The sequence below is a fragment of the Rhinolophus hipposideros genome, assembly GCF_964194185.1.
Source record: "Rhinolophus hipposideros genome assembly, chromosome: 15".
NCBI lineage: Eukaryota > Metazoa > Chordata > Mammalia > Chiroptera > Rhinolophidae > Rhinolophus > Rhinolophus hipposideros.
In genome coordinates this window covers 7,733,378-7,756,120 of record NC_138061.1, presented here as the reverse complement: position 1 = coordinate 7,756,120, position 22,743 = coordinate 7,733,378, and the positions used below count along the sequence as shown (strand labels likewise).

Sequence of the window (22,743 nt, the reverse complement as noted above, 5' to 3'; positions counted from 1 at the left end):
GCACTTAAAACCAAAATACCAACTTTTAGTGATATTGAAATGCGTCCACAAAAACTATATTTCGTTGACAAAAAATGTTTGTACAAAGTATGTTCACTTTATTAAGTATTTATAGCTTTACTACTTAAGTATAAAGTACCTGTAAAAGGATTTGTACATTTTAGAGATGGAAAAACTTGATGTGGTTTAATAACATTTCCTGTTCTTGCTCTTCAACTCTTGAGAGCATTTATATTGTGGGGGTTGGGGGATGGGGAGGATGGGGAAGTACTTTTTTCTTTTCTTTTTAACTTTTAGAGCATTAAAAATATGAAACCATGGTATAAAATCATGTAATAAAAGCTAAAAGCCAGTCACCAAAGTTGGATTAGAAGTTCAAGGCCTGAGGGGTAAAAGAAATGAAGTTTCCTATATCTGTCTCCTCACTAAAGGAGGGTAGTGAGCCTTTTCAGTGCTTGACATTTCTGATTGTGGGTTCATATCAGAATAATTAAGTGGTTATTAACATTTGACATTCTTAGAAACAGAGGTCTTATGTCTGTGTTCATCTCTGGTAGATGAAAAACTGGAAGAGAAGATATTTTCAATTGGATGAAAACACAATAGGCTACTTCAAATCTGAACTGGTATGTTGCTGTGTCATAAATGTTGCTTTAAAGTGTTTGAGAAGTGTTACACTGTGGTGATTTTATATATACATATATATACATTTCTTGTCCTGTTTTCTATTTTTACAATCTTGGAGAGGTACATATAATTCTTTTTCTGTTGTGATGCTTTTGGTTAATGGTATTTTTGTTCAATATATATTAAATAAAAAGATCGTATCTTCAAAAGCATTCCATCTTGAAAGAATTAAAAATATCAGAACCCCTCAGTCTAGAGATTTTCTTAAAGGGGCACTGGAGGAGGTGGAAAGAATTAAGTCTCCAAAAGTCAACATTCAACTGTCTGTATTTCTGCCTTCTCTTCCCTGCATCTCTTCACATTTTCGTTTCCTATCAGATTGACTTTTAAGTTTCTTCATATAAGATGTTTTTGTCTTATCTGAAGGTAGAATCAGAGATTGAAATTCCCCCTTTCATTTGTTTGAGTAACATCCTTATTTAAAATATTCTTGCCATGTGACCTGAGTTCTGCAATGGGTGGTTGGATAAATTGAATGCAATTCTATACTTTACACATCTATCCTACCTCTTTCTGTGCTTTGGGATCTTTGGGGGGCACCATGTACTTCATTTGAATAAAGGTACCAGAACAGCACTGTCCAATAGAACTGTCTACACTGATAAGCATGTTCTGTGTCTGCATTGGCCGGGTCTACTGGCCACACGTGCTGTTGAGCACTGGAAGTCTGGCTCGTGTGACTGAGGAACCTGACTTTATTTAATTATAAAATGAAAACAGATTGTGTTTAATGTTCATTAATTTAAATTTAAATGATTATACATAGTTAGTTGCTACTGTATTGGACAACAGAGCACTAGAGAATAGGAAGAGAATATTGTACGATTCAGGTGTCTGTTCTGGGAAGCTTTGGGTCTGGGTTGGATGCCTCCATTTTACACGCTGTAGGACCTGGTGCTCGTTTCTGTTCGAGTGTCATTACCACTCTGTTGGTAATTGCATGCTTGCTTGTCTTTACCTTCACTACATGAGCTTCCTGAGAGCAGAGATTTGCTTTTGTACTCTATTATGAACACAGCTCCTGGTACTTGGTAGATGATAAGTGGTTTTGAATGAATGGAAAATGGCATAGCATAGCAGCAGTAGCCATGTTAGCATGGGAGCCTTTCTCAGACTTCAAATTCCAAGATCCTTAACTCTAAGTACTAGTTACTTGGTTCAAAAAGTACCAGCCTTGGTGTCTCAGAAGGCTACCCGCTTGCTTGTTGGCAGGTGATTCAGTGCTTTTTAGTTAATGCCTCTAGGGAAGAGGCATTTTGCAGCGGGTGTTCCTTGAGCTCCCCATGGCCCTGGTGTAGTGCTACGGGACCTGGGGATAAAAATCGGCAGTGTCTGGCCTTCAGACACTTCAGGGGTTCTGTTTTGGGTTCCGTTTTGGTAGAGAAACTTGGCAGAGAAATTGACATGGACCCCTCTCACCTGCAGTCATTATAATGAGACAAGAGCTATTATAGAAATATTACTAAATTTTGAAAACCCACCTATGGACGTTATGCTGTAAAAAGCTGAGACAAAGATATTACGTATATTTAGGATATGTTAAGTAGCTAGAAAACAGATAAAACTGAAAACTTTAAATATAATTACTGACCTCTGTCAGTTGCTAAGATACACATTGTCCCCCACGTTTTAACTTTTCTGAAATCTTAGGGTGTCTCAGAGGCACTGCAGGTGAGGGGCAGTCAGGTAGCAGCGGTGCTGTAGTTGTCACTGGTGCACGTGCGCATTGCCTTTGGGTGAGATCTGGAACACACCAGCAGCAGGATCTGCAGAAAAGGTGCCTGCTGCTGGGAAGAAAATCTCAGGGACACAGGGAACTCTCCTTAAGAAACGCATCTTCAACGCTCTTTTTGGCACAAAGAACGGTCTGGAGTGAAAAATACTGATGTTGATGGCTCCTTATCAACAAGTTATTCAGCAGAGCTGGGATCTATGAAGTTTTAAAAAACCTTAACCAATTTGTTTGGCTTATATGCTTGTATTTATGCTCACAAATGATTTCTGATAAAATCAATGTTTAAAGTATAAAAGGGCTCTTCTATAAAACCTTTTGATCATGGACAAGTTTAAACATAAAGTAAGTCGGTAGAATAGTAATCTCATCTTCTGTGTATCCATCACCCAGATTTCATAATTATCAACACATGGCTACTTTTGTTTCTTTTTTTAAAGATTTTATTGGGGAAAGGGAACAGGACTTTATTGGGGAGCAATGTGTACTTCTAGGACTTTTTTCCAAGTCAAGTTGTTTTTTTCAGTCTTAGTTGTGGAGGGCGCAGTTCAGCTCCAGGTCCAGTTGCCATTGCTAGTTGCAGGGGGCGCAGCCCACCATCCCTTGTGGGAGTCGAACCGGCAATCTTGTGGTTGAGAGCCCGCGCTCCAACCAACAACCATCTGGGAGGCAGCTCAGCTCAAGGTGCCGTGTTCAACTTTAGTTGCAGGGGGCGCTGCCCACCACCAGGGACTTGAGGAATTGAACTGGCAAACCTTGTGGTTGAGAGCCCACTGGCCCATATGGGAATTGAACCCGCAGCTTTTGGAGTTAGGAGCATGGAGCTCCAACCACCCCAGCCACCGTGCTGGCCCTAGTTTTGTTTCTTCTGTCTCACCATCCACTTCCCCCCTTCATATTTTGAAGCAAGTCCTAAACATATTCCCTCTGTAAATATTTTAGAATGTATCTCTAAGAGATAAAGACTTAAGTTGTTTTAGTAAGTATAAAAGATTTAAGTACACAACTGAAACACGAGAAAATATTTGCAGTATATATCAGAGATAAAACAATATCCTTAACATATAAAGAATCTTAAAAATTGAGGGGAGAGGTTTTTTCCTCATCCTTCTTTCCCTCTTTTCCTCCCATCAATCCGAACAATGTAGAGTTGAATTTTTTGCACGAGGCGAATCAGTGTAGGCGGGCATGGCAGTGGGGCAGGAGCAGGAGGAACTGGAGTGGCTCGAGGTGGGCAGATGGAGCCCAAGCAGTAGGATGAGGCCGTACTCTTGGTGGGTGAGCTCAACGTGGAGTAGAGAGGAGGGCATCCGCTCTGGGGAGAGGGTGGTGGCAGAGATGGGAGAATGGTTACGTATATGCTCACTGATAAAAAAGGCAATTTATCACGAGTAATAGAAGCCAGATTTCTCACTGTTGAATACGGGAGTACTAAATACGAACAACAATTTTTATGTCAGATTGGAATGGAAAATATTGCTGTGAACTTTTCAAAATATATAAATGTGGAAATATTAATAAATATACGTATAAATGTATTCATGTGTTTACACGTATCTCTATGTAGATCATATACTCCCTAGCTCTGGGTACTGAAAAAACTACCATTTTGCATTGGAAGAAACCTAGGCTCCCTGGAAAAATGGCAAGATTTCAGAATTGGGACAGAAGAAACAAATATAAAATAACCCTGTACTGTCTTGTGTCTCAGAAGGCAAGGAAGTGCTCGCAGAATGATAGGGACATGTTAGAAGGATCCAAAATCCAACTTGAAAATTTTCCTACTCACCAAATGTGGCGCAGTTTAAGCATTAAAATAAGTAATGATGGTGACAGATTATTGTCCATTGAGTAAAATAAGAATCATGAGCCCATACAGACATGAATGAGTGAATGATTGCACATATGTATGTATGATGAAGAATGGAAGGTGACATAGTTTCAGAGGACCTACCTGCAAAATATGCAGTAAGTACAATGGGGGAAAGAGTGATCGCAGTGAAGCAGCCTGGCAGGTACCACTTTAATCAGATAATCAGATGACTAAAGTGTACTTCATCAGTGATGAGATGAGTGAAATCATTTAACACAGGATAGCTTGAGAAGAATGCAGCGTCACTTCGGTGATTTTTTCTGCCAAAGGTCCATAGCTTGAATCTAATCTTGAAGAAGCATCAGGCACTCCCACAGGAGGGGCATTCTACAGAATAACTGCCCTGTAATCTTCCATAGAGGCAAGACTGTGGACGTCAAGGAAAGAATGACTGACGGAAAGAAAAGAAAGACAAGTTTGATTCTTTTTTTGAATTTTAATAAGAGTTTATTTGAGCCAAACTCACCACGGTTGCCAGGAAGCAAGATCTCAAATGCTTGTAAGACGAGTGTCATTCTAAACTGAATTCTTTTGCTTTAATAAAAGACATCTGGGTGACACTTCCTGATTTTGATGGTTGTATTGTGATAACATAAGAGGATTTCTTTGTAGGAATACACATGAAAATGCTTGGGGTAGTGGGTGCCAGGTCAGCAACTCACTCTGAAATGGTTCTGGAAGATCAGTTCTTTGTTCTGTGTTTTCGACCTTTGTTTAAGTTTGTGGTTGGTTCAAAGTTTCAAAAGAGAAAGTCGAGGAGAGAATATCTGGTAGAAAAGTAAACATAAGACATAAACAGACAATTCATTTACAAAGAAATTAAAACGGTCCTTAAGCATATAAAAAGATATTTAACATCACTTGTAATTAGAGAAGCACAAATTAAAACAGCAGAAATATTACTCCTCATCTATCATGAGAAAGCCATGGCTGAGTGAAGAGATGGGCACATCCTCTCCCCAAAAAGCAACTGTAAATGCCATTCTATAACAAAAGAGCCCCTTGGAGAAGTGACCAATTTTAGAGCTGAGGCAGGGAAAGGACGAGCTCAGCCCATGTAGAACATCTAGTTCTGACAGAAAATAAGGAAGTGGCTCAGAGAATGATGGGCACGGATACCAGAACCCAAAACTCAGACAATTTGAGCAAAAAAATAAATGATAAGAATGGATTATAACTCAGAGTTCAGTGAGTCATGAATAAATAAACGGAGAAGGAAAAGCATTTTCTTAGAGTAAAATTCCAGCTAATATATATAGATGGATTGATAAGATTAGACAAACCACCATTTGGTAGCCACTGTAGTAATGATAGTTTTAGGCAAGAATCCTCAGTTTTCATAAAACTAAAGGGCAAAATTATGATGGGAAAGAAACTGGGTATTCTTTAAGCTCCAAGCATTTCCCCACAAGATACTTAATAACGACAAAGGGAAAAAGAGTAAGTTTATAGTTAATGGCAAGCATGACCTTCAGCAAGAGATGAGAGTTAACACACTAGTAATGGGACAAACCACTATCATGTGCCCCTGAGAATGATGTGCTGAGAGCACAACCTCACATCTGTGGTTTCCTGCCTAAACTGTATAACCTGAATGTAAGCACGATTAGCATCAGACAAACCAAAATGAAGGACATTTCTATGAACTAACTGGCCTGGCTTTTAAAACTGTAAACGTCAAGAAAGACTGAAGAACTACCCCAGTTACCGGAGCCTAAGAGACGTGACATCTAAAATGAAGGTATGATCTCACATTGAACCCTGGATCAGAACATACATAGTTTCTCTTTCGCTATAAAGGGGGACAATGAATGAAATCTGAATGTGGTGTGTAGATTAGATAACAGTATTGCATCAATGCGGAGTGTTTGGTTTTCATAATTGTACTGTGGTTATATAAGAGAACATCCTTATTCTAGGAAGTAGCCACAAGTATTTAGTAGTAAAGGTATGTGTTTAAAGGTATGCCTTTAAACATTTCAGGGAAAATACATATACACACATTCACATACATGTACACAAAAACATAATTTATCAAATGTAAAAATATTAACATCTTGAAAAATGGTGCAAGGTATACAAAAAGTTTTTGTACTATTTTTGTAAGACTTTTCCAGTCTGAAATTATTTTGAAATGAACTATTTTGTAAAACTTTAAGAAAGATTTGTGATTTAAAAAGTTGTCAGTCATGTTTGTTTTCCTCAGTGCTACATAAAGTAATGGTATGTCTTAATCGCATGGTGTCATACTTGGTGAGATACAATCTGTAGTATTTCATGGAATGTATAGGACACATATTATGCTATTAGGAGCTAGTTTTGTCTTATAGTTGCATCTTACATCAAGTTTGTAACTTTAGGTGTGGTACTTAACATGTCTAATCCTGTTTCCTCGGATTAACAATAATGCGTGCATTGTAGGGTTGTGGAGAGTTTAAATGAGAACACATTCAAAATCTAGGGGGGGTCCTGGCACTTAGTAAATGTTTGAGAATGGTGCTTGTTAAGATAATGTATTCATGTAAGCATGATATTCTTTTTTTTTTTTTTTTTTTTTTTTTTTTTTGCAGGTCTAGTTTTTTATTGCAATTACCAAATACTACCATATCACCAACCCAAATTTATGGGGTCAGCAGTTATCTATCACATCTTGTTTTTTTTTTTTTTTTTTTTTTTTTTTAATTAATTTATTTATTAGTTTCAGGTGTACAAAACAAGGTAATACTTAGACGTTCATCATTTATATCCCTCATACTGTGAACCCCCCTCCCCCCATCCACTATCCCTCCGACCTCACACTGAACCATCACATTATATATATAAAATTATAGTTGGCATTCATTAATGTTTAGCTTCTGATGTACAATGCCATGATCAGGTATCCACAGTATCCCTGAGGTGGTCTCCCAAATAGGACGCATGTCCATCGGATACCCAACAAAATCTTTACAACATTATAGAATACCTTCCCCAAATTAATTTTCAAAAGAAAAACCCTGAGGCCATCTTGTGGTTACCAGCTGCTTCCAAATCCCTTCACCTTTCCCCTTATCCCCAACCCCCTCCCACACACCCATCTAACCACTCTCGGTTTTTTCTCTGCGTCCCCAAAACTGACTCTGATTAGTTCATTCACATAGTCTTTTCTTTAGATTCCATATATAAGTGAGATCATATGGTACTTGTCTTTCTCTTTCTGACTTATTTCACTTAACATAATGTTCTCTAGATCCATCCATGTTGCTGCAAATGATAAGATTTCTTTCTTCTTTATGGCTGCGTAATACTCCATTGTATAAATGTACCACAGCTTCTTAATCCAGTCATCTACCGATGGGCATTTTGGTTGTTTCCATATCTTGGCTATTGTGTACAGTGCTGCAATAAACATAGGAGTGCATACAGATTTTTGAATTGGAGTTTTGGATTTCTCCGGGTAGATGCCTAGGAGTGGAATTACTGGATCATAGGGTAGTTCCATTTTCAGATTCCTGAGATACCTCCATACTGTTTTCCATAGTGAAGCATGATATTCTTAAAACAGTGAATTTAACTTAAAGAAATCCGGGTATTTAGGACTCTGGTGCCTTCTTTATCAAAGTAACATTCCAAAAGAGAGAGTACTCCACTTACTAAGTACATAGGGGTTCATCAGGGAAAGTCTGATGGGTAATGGCTTTTAATTAGCGACACTGTCCTTAAGGTCAGAGAGAATGTGATCAGGTTATTTGCCAGTTTCCTTGTTTCAAACATACAAGGTTATGATATTGGAGCTATTCTGATGCTGAATAGTTCAAGAAGGTAGATTTATGTCTTAGATGTGCTTCAAGAAAGAAGCACAATTTTCACATAGATCTCCAAATAAGACAACTAACCCTTAAAGGGATTTTAAAAACATACCTCATATTATCTGTTTGTCGGCTTTTTTTCTTTTTTTTTTTTGGCCAGGAAAAGGAGCCTCTTCGTGTAATACCACTTAAAGAGGTTCATAAGGTCCAGGAATGTAAGCAGAGGTAAGCCCCAGCTCTGACTTGTGTATTATTATAATAGCTATTATTAGTGCACACAGTGGCTCAATTTGATCGAAGTGCTTACAGATGGTATTTTTCTGTATTACTTCTAGCTGTATTTCTGATTCCTTATAGTTGGGATATGGTAGAACTTTTAAAACCCTCAGCTTAAAGTATTGAGATTTTTTTTGTTTGAAAACTCAAAATTAGGAAACAATAGAAATGAAAAACTTTTATGAACAACTTCAATAATATTAGACAAATTGATGTATTAGTAATTTTAGTATTTCGAGGTTGGTGCAGAATAGAGTTTTATAAGAAAATGTGTGAACTGTGGCAGTGTTTCTTTGAGGAAACTGATTTCTTCACAGTTGGAAACTGCATTTTGAAGTTATTTTATGAACCTTTTCTAAAAATATATATAACTATGTAAAATAAGTAAAATTTAATGTACAACTGAATTGAAAAAGATGATAATTTGGTTTTGTTAAATCAGTATTTTACCTCTGATATTTATTTTCTTATCGATACATATTTGGTATTGGGTAAATAAGTGAAAGAAAAATCATCAAACAACTATTTAAGTACAATTGGGAATTTTTTTTGTTAACAGTGACATAATGATGAGAGACAACCTCTTTGAAATTGTAACATCATCTCGAACTTTCTATGTCCAGGTAAGATACTTTGGAGATAATAGATCGTCTTAACAAGAAATTAATTAGTTTAGAGATGAAATAAACTTGTTGCTTTTGAGAATAAGTAAAAAATGACAACTATAATGAACAAAGTTAATTTAAAAATGTTATGTGTAAGATTATTGGTAGGTCATATGTTCAGCAAATAAGCATATTCTTTGCTATCAGTTAGTCAAATAGAATTAAGTAGAATTTGAAGGAAAGGAAATGCTACTTTAATTTATATGCCAAGTTTGTATTTTCAACTTGGGTTATTTTTGCACATGTTTTAGAATTTTGATCATATGGTTTTGGTAATTTTATAAAAGGGGGGCTCAAATATCCACAATACAAGTAGATAGGAAGTCTTACAGTTTCACTAATGGTAGATAGGAATTCTGTATTTAAATTTACCATACACTTTTTACTTACCACATTAATTATTTAGTGGAAGTTTTTTAAAAGAACATTTTATTTTATAAAGTTTACATACCGAGGTCTGACAGTTAAGTTTGCAACCTTGCCACCGTGTGCTTACATTGGCAGCACTGTAGAAACAGCTCGGTAAGGTTTCATAACCTTGGTATATCAGTGTCTCACAGCTGTGTTCATGTTGATGTGTGGCGGTGTCTTGCTGAGTGGTGTTCATTGTTGTGTGTTTTTGTGTGCTGTTGCAAGAATGTCTGAGCTTGAATTAGACAATGAACAGATACTAAATTTTTTGTTAAACTTGGCAAGAGTGGAAGTGAAATCAGGGACATGTTAGTCCAAGTTTATGGGGAGAATGCCATGAAGAAAACGGCAATGTACAAATGTTTTAAACATTTTTCTGAGGGGAGAGAATGCGTCACTGATGAAGAGAGGTCTGGGCAGCCAGTAACGAGCAGAACTGATGAAAACATTGCCGAAGTTCTTCGAATTGTGTGTCAAAATCGTCGGCTGACTGTGATTAGCATAGCAGACCAAGTAAACATCGATAGAGAAACAGGAAAATCTTAACTGAAAATCTTGAGAAAGGTGTGTGCAGAAATGGTGTGAACAAAAGCAAAGGAGAGTCGAAGTTTGCCAAGACCTTTTTGAGAGGCAAGACGGTGTTTTGGGCTGAGTTATCACTGGTGATGAAATAATGGGTGAACCGATACTCTGAAACATAGTGTCAAAGTGCACAATGGAAGTCAATCAATTCTCCATGACCAAAAAAGTTCCATCAGTCCAAATCAAGAGTCAAAACCATGTTGCTAACCTTTTGTACCAACTGGACAATTAGCCAAGTTTACTATTTGGAAGTGCTGTAAAGAACTTTTTTTCTTTTTCTTTAAAGTTTATTGGGGTGACAGTTGTTGGTAAAGTTACATAGATTTCGGGTGTACAATTCTGTAATACATTATCTATATATCACATTGTGTGTTCACTACCCAGAGTCAGTTCTCCTTCCATCACCATATATTCGGAAAAGAACTTCCACTGCGTGAAAAAGTTAGACAAAAACGACTTGTACTTTTTGCCAACAATTCATGGCTCTTGCATCACGACAATGCACCAGCTCACTCGGCACTGTCTGTGAGGGTTTTTAAGTCAGTAAACGAATAACTATATTGGAGCCCCTTCCCTACTCACCTGATCTGGCTCCCAGTGACTTTTTTCGTTACCTGAAGATAAAGGAAATATTGAAAGGAAGACATTTTGATGACATTCAGGACATCAAGGGTGATATGATGGCCATTCCAGAAAAAGAGTTCCAAAATTGTTTTGAATGGTGAACTAGGCACTGGCATCAGTACATAGCTTCCCAAGAGGAGTACTTCGAAGGTGATCATAGTGATATTCAGCAGTGAGGTAGGTAGCACTTTTTCTAGGATGAGTTTGTGAATGTAATTGTCAGGCTTCATATGCTTATTGCAGAAAAATTAGAATATGTAGAAAAATACAAAGAAAAGGATGGTTTATAAAACACAGAATCCCACATTCAGGCAACCATTCTTATTTTTTTACTGCTTTTCTTAAGGCATATATTTTTATAACGAGGGATCATATGAAATAGTGTTATATCATACTTTACTGTATTATGGTCATATTTTTCCCTATTATTAAAAAGTCTCTGAAAACCTTTTAGAATTATACTATACTCTATTGTATGAATGCTCCACAGTGAAACTGTTTCTCTACTACTCTGTAACTTATTAATTTACATAGTTTTCACACATTTACTATAATAACTAATGTGGTGGACATTTTTGTATGTCAATTTGCCTGAATTTTTTCAATAGGAAAGTTTCTAGATTGATAATAGCTATTAAAGCATAAACCTTTTTAAACCAGTTTATTTTGCCAAATAACTTTCCAGATTTGTGCTCCTGTTTGCAGTGAATGAAAGTATATTCTTTACCTTTGCCTACTTTGAGTTTTTACTTTTAAAAAGTGTTGTGTTTATTAATATCGTTTCAAGCATATCTTGTATCTTTAAAATGTTTGACCTTGAGTAAAGGACAGTATCTTTATACCCCTTTTAGGACCTAGTTTGATTGGATTAAAGGAATCATAGGTTTTTAATTCGCACTGAAAGCCAAGGTCCTAGCAAGGACTATGATACTTTGGAATATGACTACCCATACTTCCTGTAGGATTATGACATCACTAAAAACTATTTTTAGAATCTATAAAATGATGTCAAAATGTTTTTGTAACTATACAATTACATAAATATTCTTGTAGTAAATACGGCAGCAAATACAGATAGAGCAAAATGAGATCTTTCTTGAACTTATTCCTCTTCTTGTTTTCTCTCCAGAAGTATTCATATTGACACTTTTTGATGTTTTTGATCTTAAAATATTGTTTCAACTTATGTCTATGTGTAATAACTTACCCAGCAAAATTTGGTTTAAAAAAGTGATTTTCAAGATGCAGACAACAGTTAAGTGGTTACCAGAGAGTAAGGGTGGGGCGGTGGTAGAAGAGGGAAAAAGGGGATCAAATATATGGTGACAGAAGGAGAGCTAACTCTAGATGGTAAACACGCAATGTGATATATAGATGATGTGTTATAGAAATGTACACTTGAAACCTAGATAATTTTACTAACCAATGTCATCCCAATCATTCTAATGAAACATTTTTTAAAAGGTGATTTCTAAATTTTTTTTGAAACTGTTGCCTTAGAATGATGTTGTTGTTGACACTATTAATTACTAAAATGCAGACATTAGATTGATAGCTGCAGGCGCTGATTTTGTGGAAAATTGGACTGACTGGGTCCCCTCTTTCCCTTAGGCTGATAGCCCTGAGGAGATGCACAGTTGGATTAAAGCCGTGTCTGGTGCCATCGTAGCCCAGCGGGGACCCGGCCGATCTGCGTCTTCTGTATGTGTCCTGTTCTCTGGGTGGTTCTCCCCTGGGTTTCCTTCCTCTCCCCCTAATCCTTCTGGTTTCTTTCTGTATTGAGATTTATTTGCATGGTAACTTTCATACCAATTGGACTTGCAAAAAAAAAAATGCATTTCTAATTTAATGCTTCCTTGTAGTGTTACGTATAACATAACTTTCTGTGCATTGTGTTGTCTTAAATGCACAAGCAGGGCAACTAAAGAATGAACGTTTCCTTGCTTTGTTTTAGGAGTTCTTACTTGTCAGTAGGACTAGGTTTGGTAAAACTGTATCACTCTTAGTATGGTACATGGCTTACCTTTGGTCAACATCTCAGTTTCCTCTTTTCTTTCTGTAATTTCAGTTAAGGGTGTTTTATTTTTATTTATTTATTTAGTTAGTTATTTAGTTAGTTAGTTTTGGCTTAATAGTGCCATAAGACCATTGAGCAGCTGGAACCTTAAATATGATTTAGTGCTCTCAGTCAATATTTTCCACTTCATGTTTCATTCTCATTTTCTAGTACATTAATTTAAAGGGTTGCTTTTACCCCCACAGTCTTACTTTATCTTTTTGGTAGTATGATGATAAAACTGATACAGTTAAACATTCTCTGAAGTAGTAAGAAAAATATTTTAAAATTTAATTTATTATGTTCAAGTGCATCATGGGAATAAGATTTGTCTTTAGAATACTTTGGTCACTGATCTCTGATGTGACAATACTAAGTAGTGAAAAATTTTAAGTGCCTTGAAATGTAGCACTTTGACCTGCAGAATGTAGTCTGATAATGTAGCATGATGACCTTTATTATCTGGATTAATTGTAAATGCTAGATGTATACACTTTTAGTATTTTCCTGGTAGTAATATTGTCTTAATAGTTTCCTACTATTAATAACTATAAATCAGTAAATAGAAATTGTCTGTCTCATTTCTTAATTAAGTCATTCTCCTTATATCCTTTTTGGAATATCTCAGAAATTACTTTCATGGGTGTTAATTTGGTAACTGCCTGTGTTTCATGTGACCTTTTCAGCAGTCAAGTATGAGACTCTCTGCAAAAACAATGTCTGTCTGGAAGAGGAAAGTTCGGAAAAGGGCCTTGGTGTTTTGTTTTGCTTTGTGGTGGGGGCAAATTGGACTCTCTAGCTCTAACTGTCAGCAGAACGTTCTGTTTTCCTCCCTCTCCCCAGTATAGGTGAGCTCTAATCCTAGCTTTGCACTGTGTTCCAGATGCGGCAGGCCAGAAGGCTGTCGAATCCTTGTATACAGAGGTATACCTCAAGAACTGGTGAATGCGGCACGTATGTGGGCTCTTACGCAAACGTGCCTTCTTACTAGAGGGCCCGGACTTACTCACTACTTACAACTCATCCTAGAAAGTTGAGTTAACCAAACTGCCTTTTGCAGTTATCGTAACTGACTTTGTCAACACTAACGCAAACTATTTCACTAGTCATCAGGTTGGAGATGTATTTAGGAAAAAAAGATAAATGAAAAAAATGCAACTTTATTAATTGAAGAAATCATATTAAGCGGTCTTCTAAAAATTAATTTACTGAATTGCCACAAGTTTCAATTTCTGTCTTACGTATTTTGAAATTTTTTAATACTACTCCACTTGAAATGCACCTTTGTTCTAATATGTGCAAACTCATGCATGCAGACGCATTGGATAAACTCCACATTACTGTGGTTTGCATGGCAGTTTAAATCCCAGGTGACATTTAGCCATCTAATGGTAATCTGTCTAGTTGGTAATTTACCACTTTGTTTTCAAAGCCACTGGTATCATAACTGAACACAATCTACTAGGAACTACATGGTGATGATGCATTTGGAATGGTCATATGTAAGGATATCTTCAGATTTGATATAATTAGAATCATTGAAATTAATATACACCACTGAGAATTATTCTACCACAGTTATGAGTGATTAAATACATAACCTGTTGCCTTTAAAATTTTAAGTCATATGAATGTATGACATATTCAAAAGTAAATAAACGCAATTAAATAAAAAGCCAAAAAGGACTATGCTATTGGTTGCAGTGAAATTCAGGGAAGCAACAACTAAGTTTGTCACATGTCCAGATAAAATAAAAATAATAGGTTTGAAAATATTGAGTTCTTATTAAAGAAACATGGCCTTTCATTTTTATATTCTACATTTTCATTTTTTATCTTTCTAAAACATGTAGGATAATTCCGAGCGTTGATTGAAAATACCCTTTTAAATAGAATAAAGCTGGTAGCCCCCCTTTAAACACAGCTCATTTGCAGTTGGACCCCTGTACTCCACTTAGGCGGACTGAGTCTTCAGAGTCAGAGCTGCCAAATCCGGCTTTGGTGACAGAACTGGTTCTTAGTGGAAATGGTTGTTGGCCGTCACTGCTTTAAACTCACTCCTAAAAATGCGTTGCTTTGGGAGAGAACTTGCACATGTGTGTTGCATGGCTCCTGCTTCTGCTCTGTGTATGTGTGTTTCGTTTCGTTTGTTTTTCAGAGAGTAAAGTCTCACACTGAGTTACTAACCTTGTCGTCTGTGGTTGACTGTGCCTAACCCCCACTCGTCTTTCCAGGAGCACCCCCACTGTCCAGAACCCAAATGCGCCTTCCGCCCCGCCGGTGCCGCCGCCGCCGTCTCACATCCCACAGCCTCTCGCAGCCACTCTCTGGTCTCCAGCTTTCCCGTGGAGAAGCGAGGATTTTACGAATCTCTTACCAAGGTCAAGCCAGGGAACTTCAAGGTCCAGACTGTCTCTGCAAGAGAACCAGCTTCCAAAGTGACTGAACATGCTCTGCTAAAACCTCCAAGTAAAAACGGCCCTCAGGACAATGATTTGGACCCAGTGGACTTGGATGATGCGAGCCTTCCAGTCAGTGATGTGTAAGATGGAAGCACCTGGAGCCCGACCCGCCTCATCAGCCCCTCAGTTTCCTTTCATGAGGCTTCTAGCCAAAGATGATAAAGGGTGAAACGGTTTTGAATGCATATACTATACTGCCTCTTAGGTATACTCTTTACAAGCTGGTAAACCAAGAATCTAGGGAGTGGCCAAACTAAATGTAATCTTTTTAAAAGTAAGAAAGGAAAAACCTAAGTGTCTCAGTATCAACTGAAGCTTTGTGTGTTCTCATTTGGGTGATGAAAATGTGTGTATGATATTTTTTCCTAGTGAATCTGACAGTTTAAATGTTTAACAACTTAAAACATTAAAAATGCTTATTAATTAATTTGGTCGTTTTAAAATGCTACTATGACTTCCTATTAGATGGTCTGTATTTACATATTCTTACTGGTTAATATTATTGAATGAAATATTACCAGACTAGGATATCTAAACTGATGATGTCTGTGGTGCTGTAGAATTGATACTACAATGTGGGTGGACTGTTTGGACGTGACAGCCATTTTGGATGTGCTGGGTCTCAAGGTGACTGGTAAGTTTCGCATGGAGGATATTGTTGAACTGTTAGCGAGGGGTGTGGGTATACCGGGATGGAGAAAAGTGGAAATTTGATTTTAAACAACTGTATCTTAGACATTTGTTTGATAAAGATTCAGTAAGACTTGCAGCAGTCATTGCTTTATTTAGTGAAAATTATTTGGTATGAAATTTCTGGGAGATCTGCTTTTCTTATCAAAGTTTTGTACCAAGTTCTTATTTCTATATTTGGATCAGTGGAAGACCTCAAATTTATATGTAAAGACATACTGCCCTTAGTCATGCTATTGTGGCCTCTAGTTTTTTTCACTAACAACCTGTATTCATTCAAGTGCCTGTGTTTTTCATCTTGTTAATGTGCTCAAAAGTCCTATATGATTGGCTTTAAACATTGGGATAAAAGTAATTTTCAGTAGCATAGTTTAATGTGTTAAATAAGATAACACTTTATCTTAGAGGTTACCAGAATGCTGGTATTCTACTACCTGTGCAATATATATGTTTTAAAAAACAAATTTGAGTATACATTTAGTCACAGGGATATCATAAAATATAAGCACCTCTAAAAAATCCTGAGTTTGAAGTGTTGAATAATAGACTAGTTTGAGCAAGTACCATTTTTGTGGTTCAGTCTTAAACATTCGCTTTAAGAAAATAGTCTTGAATTTCACATGCTGCTATATTTTTGATATTTTACCATTTTACAGTACTGTTTAGTTTTGAATTCACACGTCATGTTTCTCCTTTTCGTTCTAAAATGACTCTTTGTCTGAGAGATTTCCTACTGCAGTGGTGGAGTCCAGAGGTTACTATATGATATTATATTAGAATTACCATAGCATCTGTTGAAAAACTCAAATGCATAAAGAATGCACCACTCAACTTTTTTATTCATAAGCTAATATTTTTAAAACTTAGCTTTTTTTTTCTATTTTGCAGTTACATTTGAAAATGACAGAATGAAAAGGCTTTGAGTAGTTACCACTCTTCATCCATTATAATGGCTCTTTTGAAAATTCCTTTTTCATGAACACACTTAAGAGATCTTGTGTAGACACTTTGAGATATTCAGGAGCCTAATGCTATTTTCTTTGGTACAATTTCCACATCGCATGTTTATTTTAGCATATTTTGGTAAGTGGTAATTTGATATATTTCATAGTGGCCAAATACTAGCTCTATTTTGGGACTTTTTATGGAACTACCCTTATATACAATAGCATAGGAAAATGTTCTTGCGATCGTTGGGGTCTCCTAATATTTATCTCAATACTTTTATAATTCTATGAAAATTATTTAATTATTTTAAAACTTATACTTTTCTTGTAAATATGTCACATCTGAATTGTCAAAAATTACTTTGAATACCTTAATATTTGCTGCATTTTTTTTCTGTACATATAACATGTCTTTCAGAATGGGAATATATGTGTGTTTCCCAATGTTTACTTTTACGTCTGTTATCTTTATATGTCAAACTGGTTGAACACTGTAATGAGTTGAGAATAAACTGCTCACAGTTAATTCTAACTTGTCATTTGGTTTGGTTCAGTTCTTGCGTGAACAAGTACATAGAACTAGTACAAAATGTGTTTGGTTAACTGATTTGTGTTTAAGGACAGACTAATTATTTGATAACCTTTGAAAGACATAGTTCGATATGAAATTGCACATGAAAAGATGAATCTTTTTGGGAAAAAAAGGCTTATTTTGCTTAAATAAAACATTTTCTCAACATATGCAATTAAATATGTTGGCTTCAGAGTGTAATTTGGGTCGTCCAGGCTGCTTGCAGTGTTTGGTGATTGGTTAGACGGGACCTGACTTGAGGAAGGCTGAGTGCAGAGGGCATTGTGGTGCCCAGCTGCGCTGTTGGCTTGTACTCTGTAAACACTCCCTATCGAGGGTTAGAGGCTCCTTGCAAACCTGTTATTAGTAACAAATAGTTCATGTCTGCTTGTATGTCCAGTGTCTAATAATAATGGAATTGGATGAAAGACATCTGTCTTGGTACTGATGCAACTTAATTTTCTTTCCCTGAAAAGTATTTTAAATGTTTGGGTTTTTTAAAGCCAAAATAAGAAAGTTCTGAACTTTGTTGCTTTCCCAAAAGAGATCCCTTCCTCAGCTTTCCTTTTCTAGTTGCAGATTTTTCCTTAAGTGATGCTCAGACCTTTATCCAAGTTCTATCAACAGTCGGTGAGGCAGGAAATATTTGTATAAAAAGTGCCATGATTTCACAGCTTAATACCAGATTTGGTAAGAATCTTCCTGGTCTTTGGAAGGGTTTGCCAGTCCACATAAGACTTGAGAAATATACTTAGAAGGGTTTGTATTCTCTATATGCAGCCTTCCATGTTACATAGATCCAAAATTATTGTATGTTATTTGTATCATTTTTATATGATTTTTGAAAATTGAATTCTCCTCCCAAACTCACATAAGACATGTATTGCTGAATTGGGGTTAGCATTTTATTTTAATTGATAAAATCCTAGTATTCCATTATTAATGGCATTTAAAGTGAATAGTGCCTTGCTGTGGTGGAGTCGTGTGGTAATAGCGCCACCTTCTGGTTACGTCATTGCTAATTTTAAAGCAATTTTGAAGCAATTTGAAGTCTATTTCACATTATTTTACTCAGAAAATGAGAGAATATCATGTAATTGCCTAGGATTGTTTTGAAATTAATATAAAATTTAAGCTAAAGTTAGTAAATGTCTTCTTTAAACCTTTGGAGATAATTGTAGATTTCACATGTAGTTGTAAGAAAAAATACAGAGCGCTCGTATGCCCTTTACTTACCATAACATTGAACGATAACATTGAAAAAGTTATAGTAAAATAGAACTAGGATATTGACACTGACATAGTCAACTCCATCATCACAGGGACCACTCATTGTTGCCCTTTATAGTCTTTTCCACATCTACAGGTCGCATTCTACAGGCTTGGAAATAAACTTAGTCACATGCCCAAAATCACATTAGGTTTAAAATCCAGTCTTTTTGATGCCAAGGTTTGGGTTCTTCACCATTACGGTATTACTGCCTCAGTAGAATTCTTGAAAACTGTTTATATTATACTGTCTCCAGATTATTCAGTGAGTTGAATTTTCACTCAATCTGTTGTCAACATCTTCTAGAACCATAATATTTCAAATGCTACCTTTCTTCATACATTTTAGTTTGGGGCATTCAATAGTATCCTGATCATAAAGTCCCTAAGAAATTTTAAGATCTGACATTTGACACTATAATAAGGTACCAGAATGAGGATTGTGAAATAGCTTTGGGATGCCCAATTCTTACACTGGAAATAGTTGCAGGGAATAATTATAGTCACTGGTGTAGTTGAAGGCTGAGGTGTTTTTCCATGTAAAGAAGCTTTTGCCCTGATGAAGTCTTAGGTCAAATGGATATCTTCAGTGTACAATGTGCAGCACACCGGGAACCTAAGAAGATGATGAAAACGTCCACAAGAAATTTGCCAAAAGAAATATAAAGTGCAATATGTGATAAAATCGAGCATGGAAAACTACAGTAGCATGGAAAAGTCCAGAGACTGAGATGGTCAATGAATGATGGAGTGGGTTAGAAGCATCATACTGGAGGGGACTTTAAAAGGTCCCAGAAGAGAAAAAAGAACTAAAAGTAAAACAAAACAAAACAAAACAAAAAACTACTTGACGTGACAATTTATGAATGTTGATTTGGAATTTGAAGGGTCAGATTGGTACATAAAAATTTTAATTGTCCTCTTGAAGGTTCATTGCCTCTTTCTTCCAAACTATGGGACTTAACACCAGTCACACTTGTTTTCTTGAGCAGTGTGTGTATGTGTTTGGGAGGGTGGAGTATGAGTGGGTGGGAAATGTGGGGAACTTTCCATGATTTAGGAACTTACCATGCCAAAGCCTGTTTCTGCCTAGCTTCAGTACCTTCGTAATGTGAAGGGAGCCTATTTCCTGTGGAACCTTATTTATTATTTCAGATCGGGGCTTTTGGTTCCCGTGACATCTGTCCCTTTGTGACTTTCACACACATCATGCTTATTTTCTTGGTTCATGTTGTCACGCGTCCTCACCCTCCTTTTGCCTGTCTGTATTTTGAAGGTGGAAGATTTCCTAACGGATTAGATATGGCAAGTGAAAGGAAGTGAGGGTAACTGCAAGTCTTTCATCCTGGACGACTAGAAGAACAGAGGCCATGAACAGGTGGCAAAGGCTGCAGGTAGGGCAGGGTGGAGGGAAGAGATTGTGATGGTGGTATTGAATGTGATGGTGGTATTGAATGTGATGGTTTGCGATAACTCAGACATCCACGTAGGAATGTGAGGAAGGTCATTAGATACACAGATTGGGGATTGAGAGAAATCTTTATTAGGGTTAAACATTTGGGAGTCTTCAACATACTAGGTAACTATTTAAAGCCACGAGACTGGATTAGGGAGATGAAAGAAGGGGGCCAAGGGATGAACAGAGGCCACTCCGAATTAAGAGTTCTGGAAGAGGAACTGACGGAGAATGAGAAGGTGTGAGTGCTGAGTCAATAGGACATCAAGAGTATGTGTTGTCTTGGAGGCCAAGTGAAGAAAACACCCAGGCGGAGGGGTGATCAGATGTGTCACGTGCTGCTGATAGGTCAAGTAAAGGGCAGACAGAAATGGCGGTTGGGTCTGGCCACGTGGAGGTCACTGGTAATCGTAGCAGGAGCAGTTTGGGTGGAGTGATGTGGGCAAATAGAACTATTTTTAAGGAGTTTTGCTGCAGTGGGATCAAAGAAATGGGATGGCTGCTGGTAGCATAGCGGAGTCAAGATTTTGTTTTAAGATAGAAGAAGTGGTGGCATTTTGGTAATGAGATGATCAAATAGCAAAGGATTCAATGACTAGGGGGTGGGGAGAATTGTTGCAGCAGGCCCTTGAGAAGGTGAGATGAGGTGGAATGTAGAGGGTGTGGCTTTCTCTAAGAGCATAGGTGTTCCTAGGAGAGCATAGTGGTGACGTGGGGACATGGTTAGGGAGGCATCTCTGAAAGGCCGATTGCCTTAGCCTCAGCAAATCAGGAAACAGAATCTTCAACTGTGAATGAGATGGCAAGGCGGGTATTAGAGGGTTGTTGAGAAGCGTGGAAGGTGTAAAGTTGTCTAGGGTTGTGGCGAGGACACAGACTAGGAAATACGGGGTATCCTGAGAAGCCCTGACAGTACCCTTGAGCTCTGTGGTCATGAGTTACAGTGTTAAATGACATGTCGTTTTTGTCATGTTCCTATCACGTTTAGTGTAAAGGCCTCTAGTGGTTCCCATTAAGCATGATGCTTTCTGGCTTTGGGGCTGAAATAGAAATATTTCTATCAGGTTAAATAAGTATTCAACGATTCATATTTTATTGAGTGCTGTTTTTCTTAATGAAAAACGGTGGCTGAATCTGTCAAATATCTTCAATATCTACAGAAATAATCTTTCCCTGCTTAGATCAATTCATGTGAATACCTATTAATCCATTTCCTAATATTTCGCAATCATTCCATTTCTGGAATAAAGACCATTTGGTCAGGATATTATTTTTTACATATGCTGCTTGATTCGGTTTGCTATTATTTTACTTGGGATTTTTGCATAAATGTAAGTAAGATTGGCCTGTATGTTTCTTTTGTGTAGGTTCTAGTCTTCATAGATTTTATGGTATGATATGAGCTTCATAGAAAGAACTTGGAAGATTTTTCTTTTTCTTTTAAGCTGTTCTGGAACAGTTTAAAAAGAATTGGAATTATTACTCTAATGAGCTGGTGGACTTTCCCTATGAAACCCTTTGGACCTCTTTTGAAGGGGTACATCTGACAAGTTCCTCATTTCCTCTGTGAAAACTGATGTGCTTAGGTTTTCTTTTCTGGAATCAGGTTTGATAAATTGTATTCCTAGAAAATGATACAGTCTATGTTTTCAAATATATTTGCATGGAATGGCAAAATAGTACAAGAACTCACTTTGTCTTCAACTCAAAATATATGAGCGAATGTGAAGACTGTTTATATGACACATTGTGATACCATCTTGAAACTGAGGGTCCTTATGACTTTGATTAAATTTAGTTTTGAGTCCTGGCTCTGGAAATTCTATCCTTCTCTCTATCTGTACCGCTCAGAGACCTAGCCTTTCCCCTGGATAATCAGCAACCCAGAGGCAGCAGAGGACAGTGGCCTGGACCTGACTAATGGTCACACGGTAGGGACCTCTGCAGGCTAAAGATAACATCTTGACCTAAGTTAGGTTTCAGTTCCTGCGTCCTGGTGTAGAACAACCCTCTGGCTATGCTCCCATGAGACGACAGAGGAACTCCATAAAAGGCCTCAGAACTGTCCCCAAGACCTAAAGAAATGATTCATTACCTTTACCTCCCCTTCAGCCAATCAGCTCCCTAACCCACGGTGCCCTGTGATTTTGTCATCGGGGTGCCAGGTGTCTAAGCAGTGGCGCCCCTGTGTCTTGGGCTTGGTGCCATTTCCTTAAGTAAACCTCTGCTTTCTTTGCTGCAAACTCCTATTCGTGTCTCATTTGGCTGCGATGTGTGCGGGCAAAAACGGACCCCTTGAGTTCGGTAACAGTCTGGTCGCCACCGGCACCAACGTGATTATAAACACAAAACATGGACACCAGAATAAAGTGGTATAGGAAGGCCATCTAAATCTTTATTGAGGCTTTTAAAAAATGAAAATTCAACTTGTAATGTCTAATTGGAATGTGTAATTTCTCAAAGAAACTGTGGTCCCTGGAAAACAAGTTTCGGTTCCCCATTTGAGAAGCACTCTCATGAACAATGTTTAAACATCTTAGCTTATGTTCCAGGCCCTTCCATCTCTACTCCCCCACAGTGCTGCTTGTATCTCCTACACTCCAGTTCAAATGAACCATTCTCTGTTTCCTGCTTTTCTCACCTCTCTGTCATTG

General features: G+C 37.3%; 1 protein-coding gene across 3 annotated transcripts in view; it reads left to right on the top strand.

The window, feature by feature from the left end:
- PLEKHA1 (pleckstrin homology domain containing A1) overlaps window positions 1-17,563 on the top strand; it is a 59,004-nt gene extending 41,441 nt beyond the window's left edge. Inside the window, exons 8-13 of one of the 3 annotated variants that reach the window (XM_081074486.1) lie at window positions 558-626; window positions 8,241-8,305; window positions 8,916-8,979; window positions 12,250-12,339; window positions 13,578-13,618; window positions 14,929-17,563. In XM_081074486.1, the coding sequence (XP_080930612.1) occupies window positions 558-626; window positions 8,241-8,305; window positions 8,916-8,979; window positions 12,250-12,339; window positions 13,578-13,618; window positions 14,929-15,136 (537 nt within the window). In that variant the 3' untranslated portion in view covers window positions 15,137-17,563. Of the gene's footprint in view, window positions 1-557; window positions 627-8,240; window positions 8,306-8,915; window positions 8,980-12,249; window positions 12,340-13,577; window positions 13,649-14,928 lie in introns of all 3 variants that reach the window. The other 2 variants (XM_081074485.1, XM_081074484.1) reach the window with 2 other exon arrangements.
- Window positions 17,564-22,743: the final 5,180 nt, after the last annotated feature.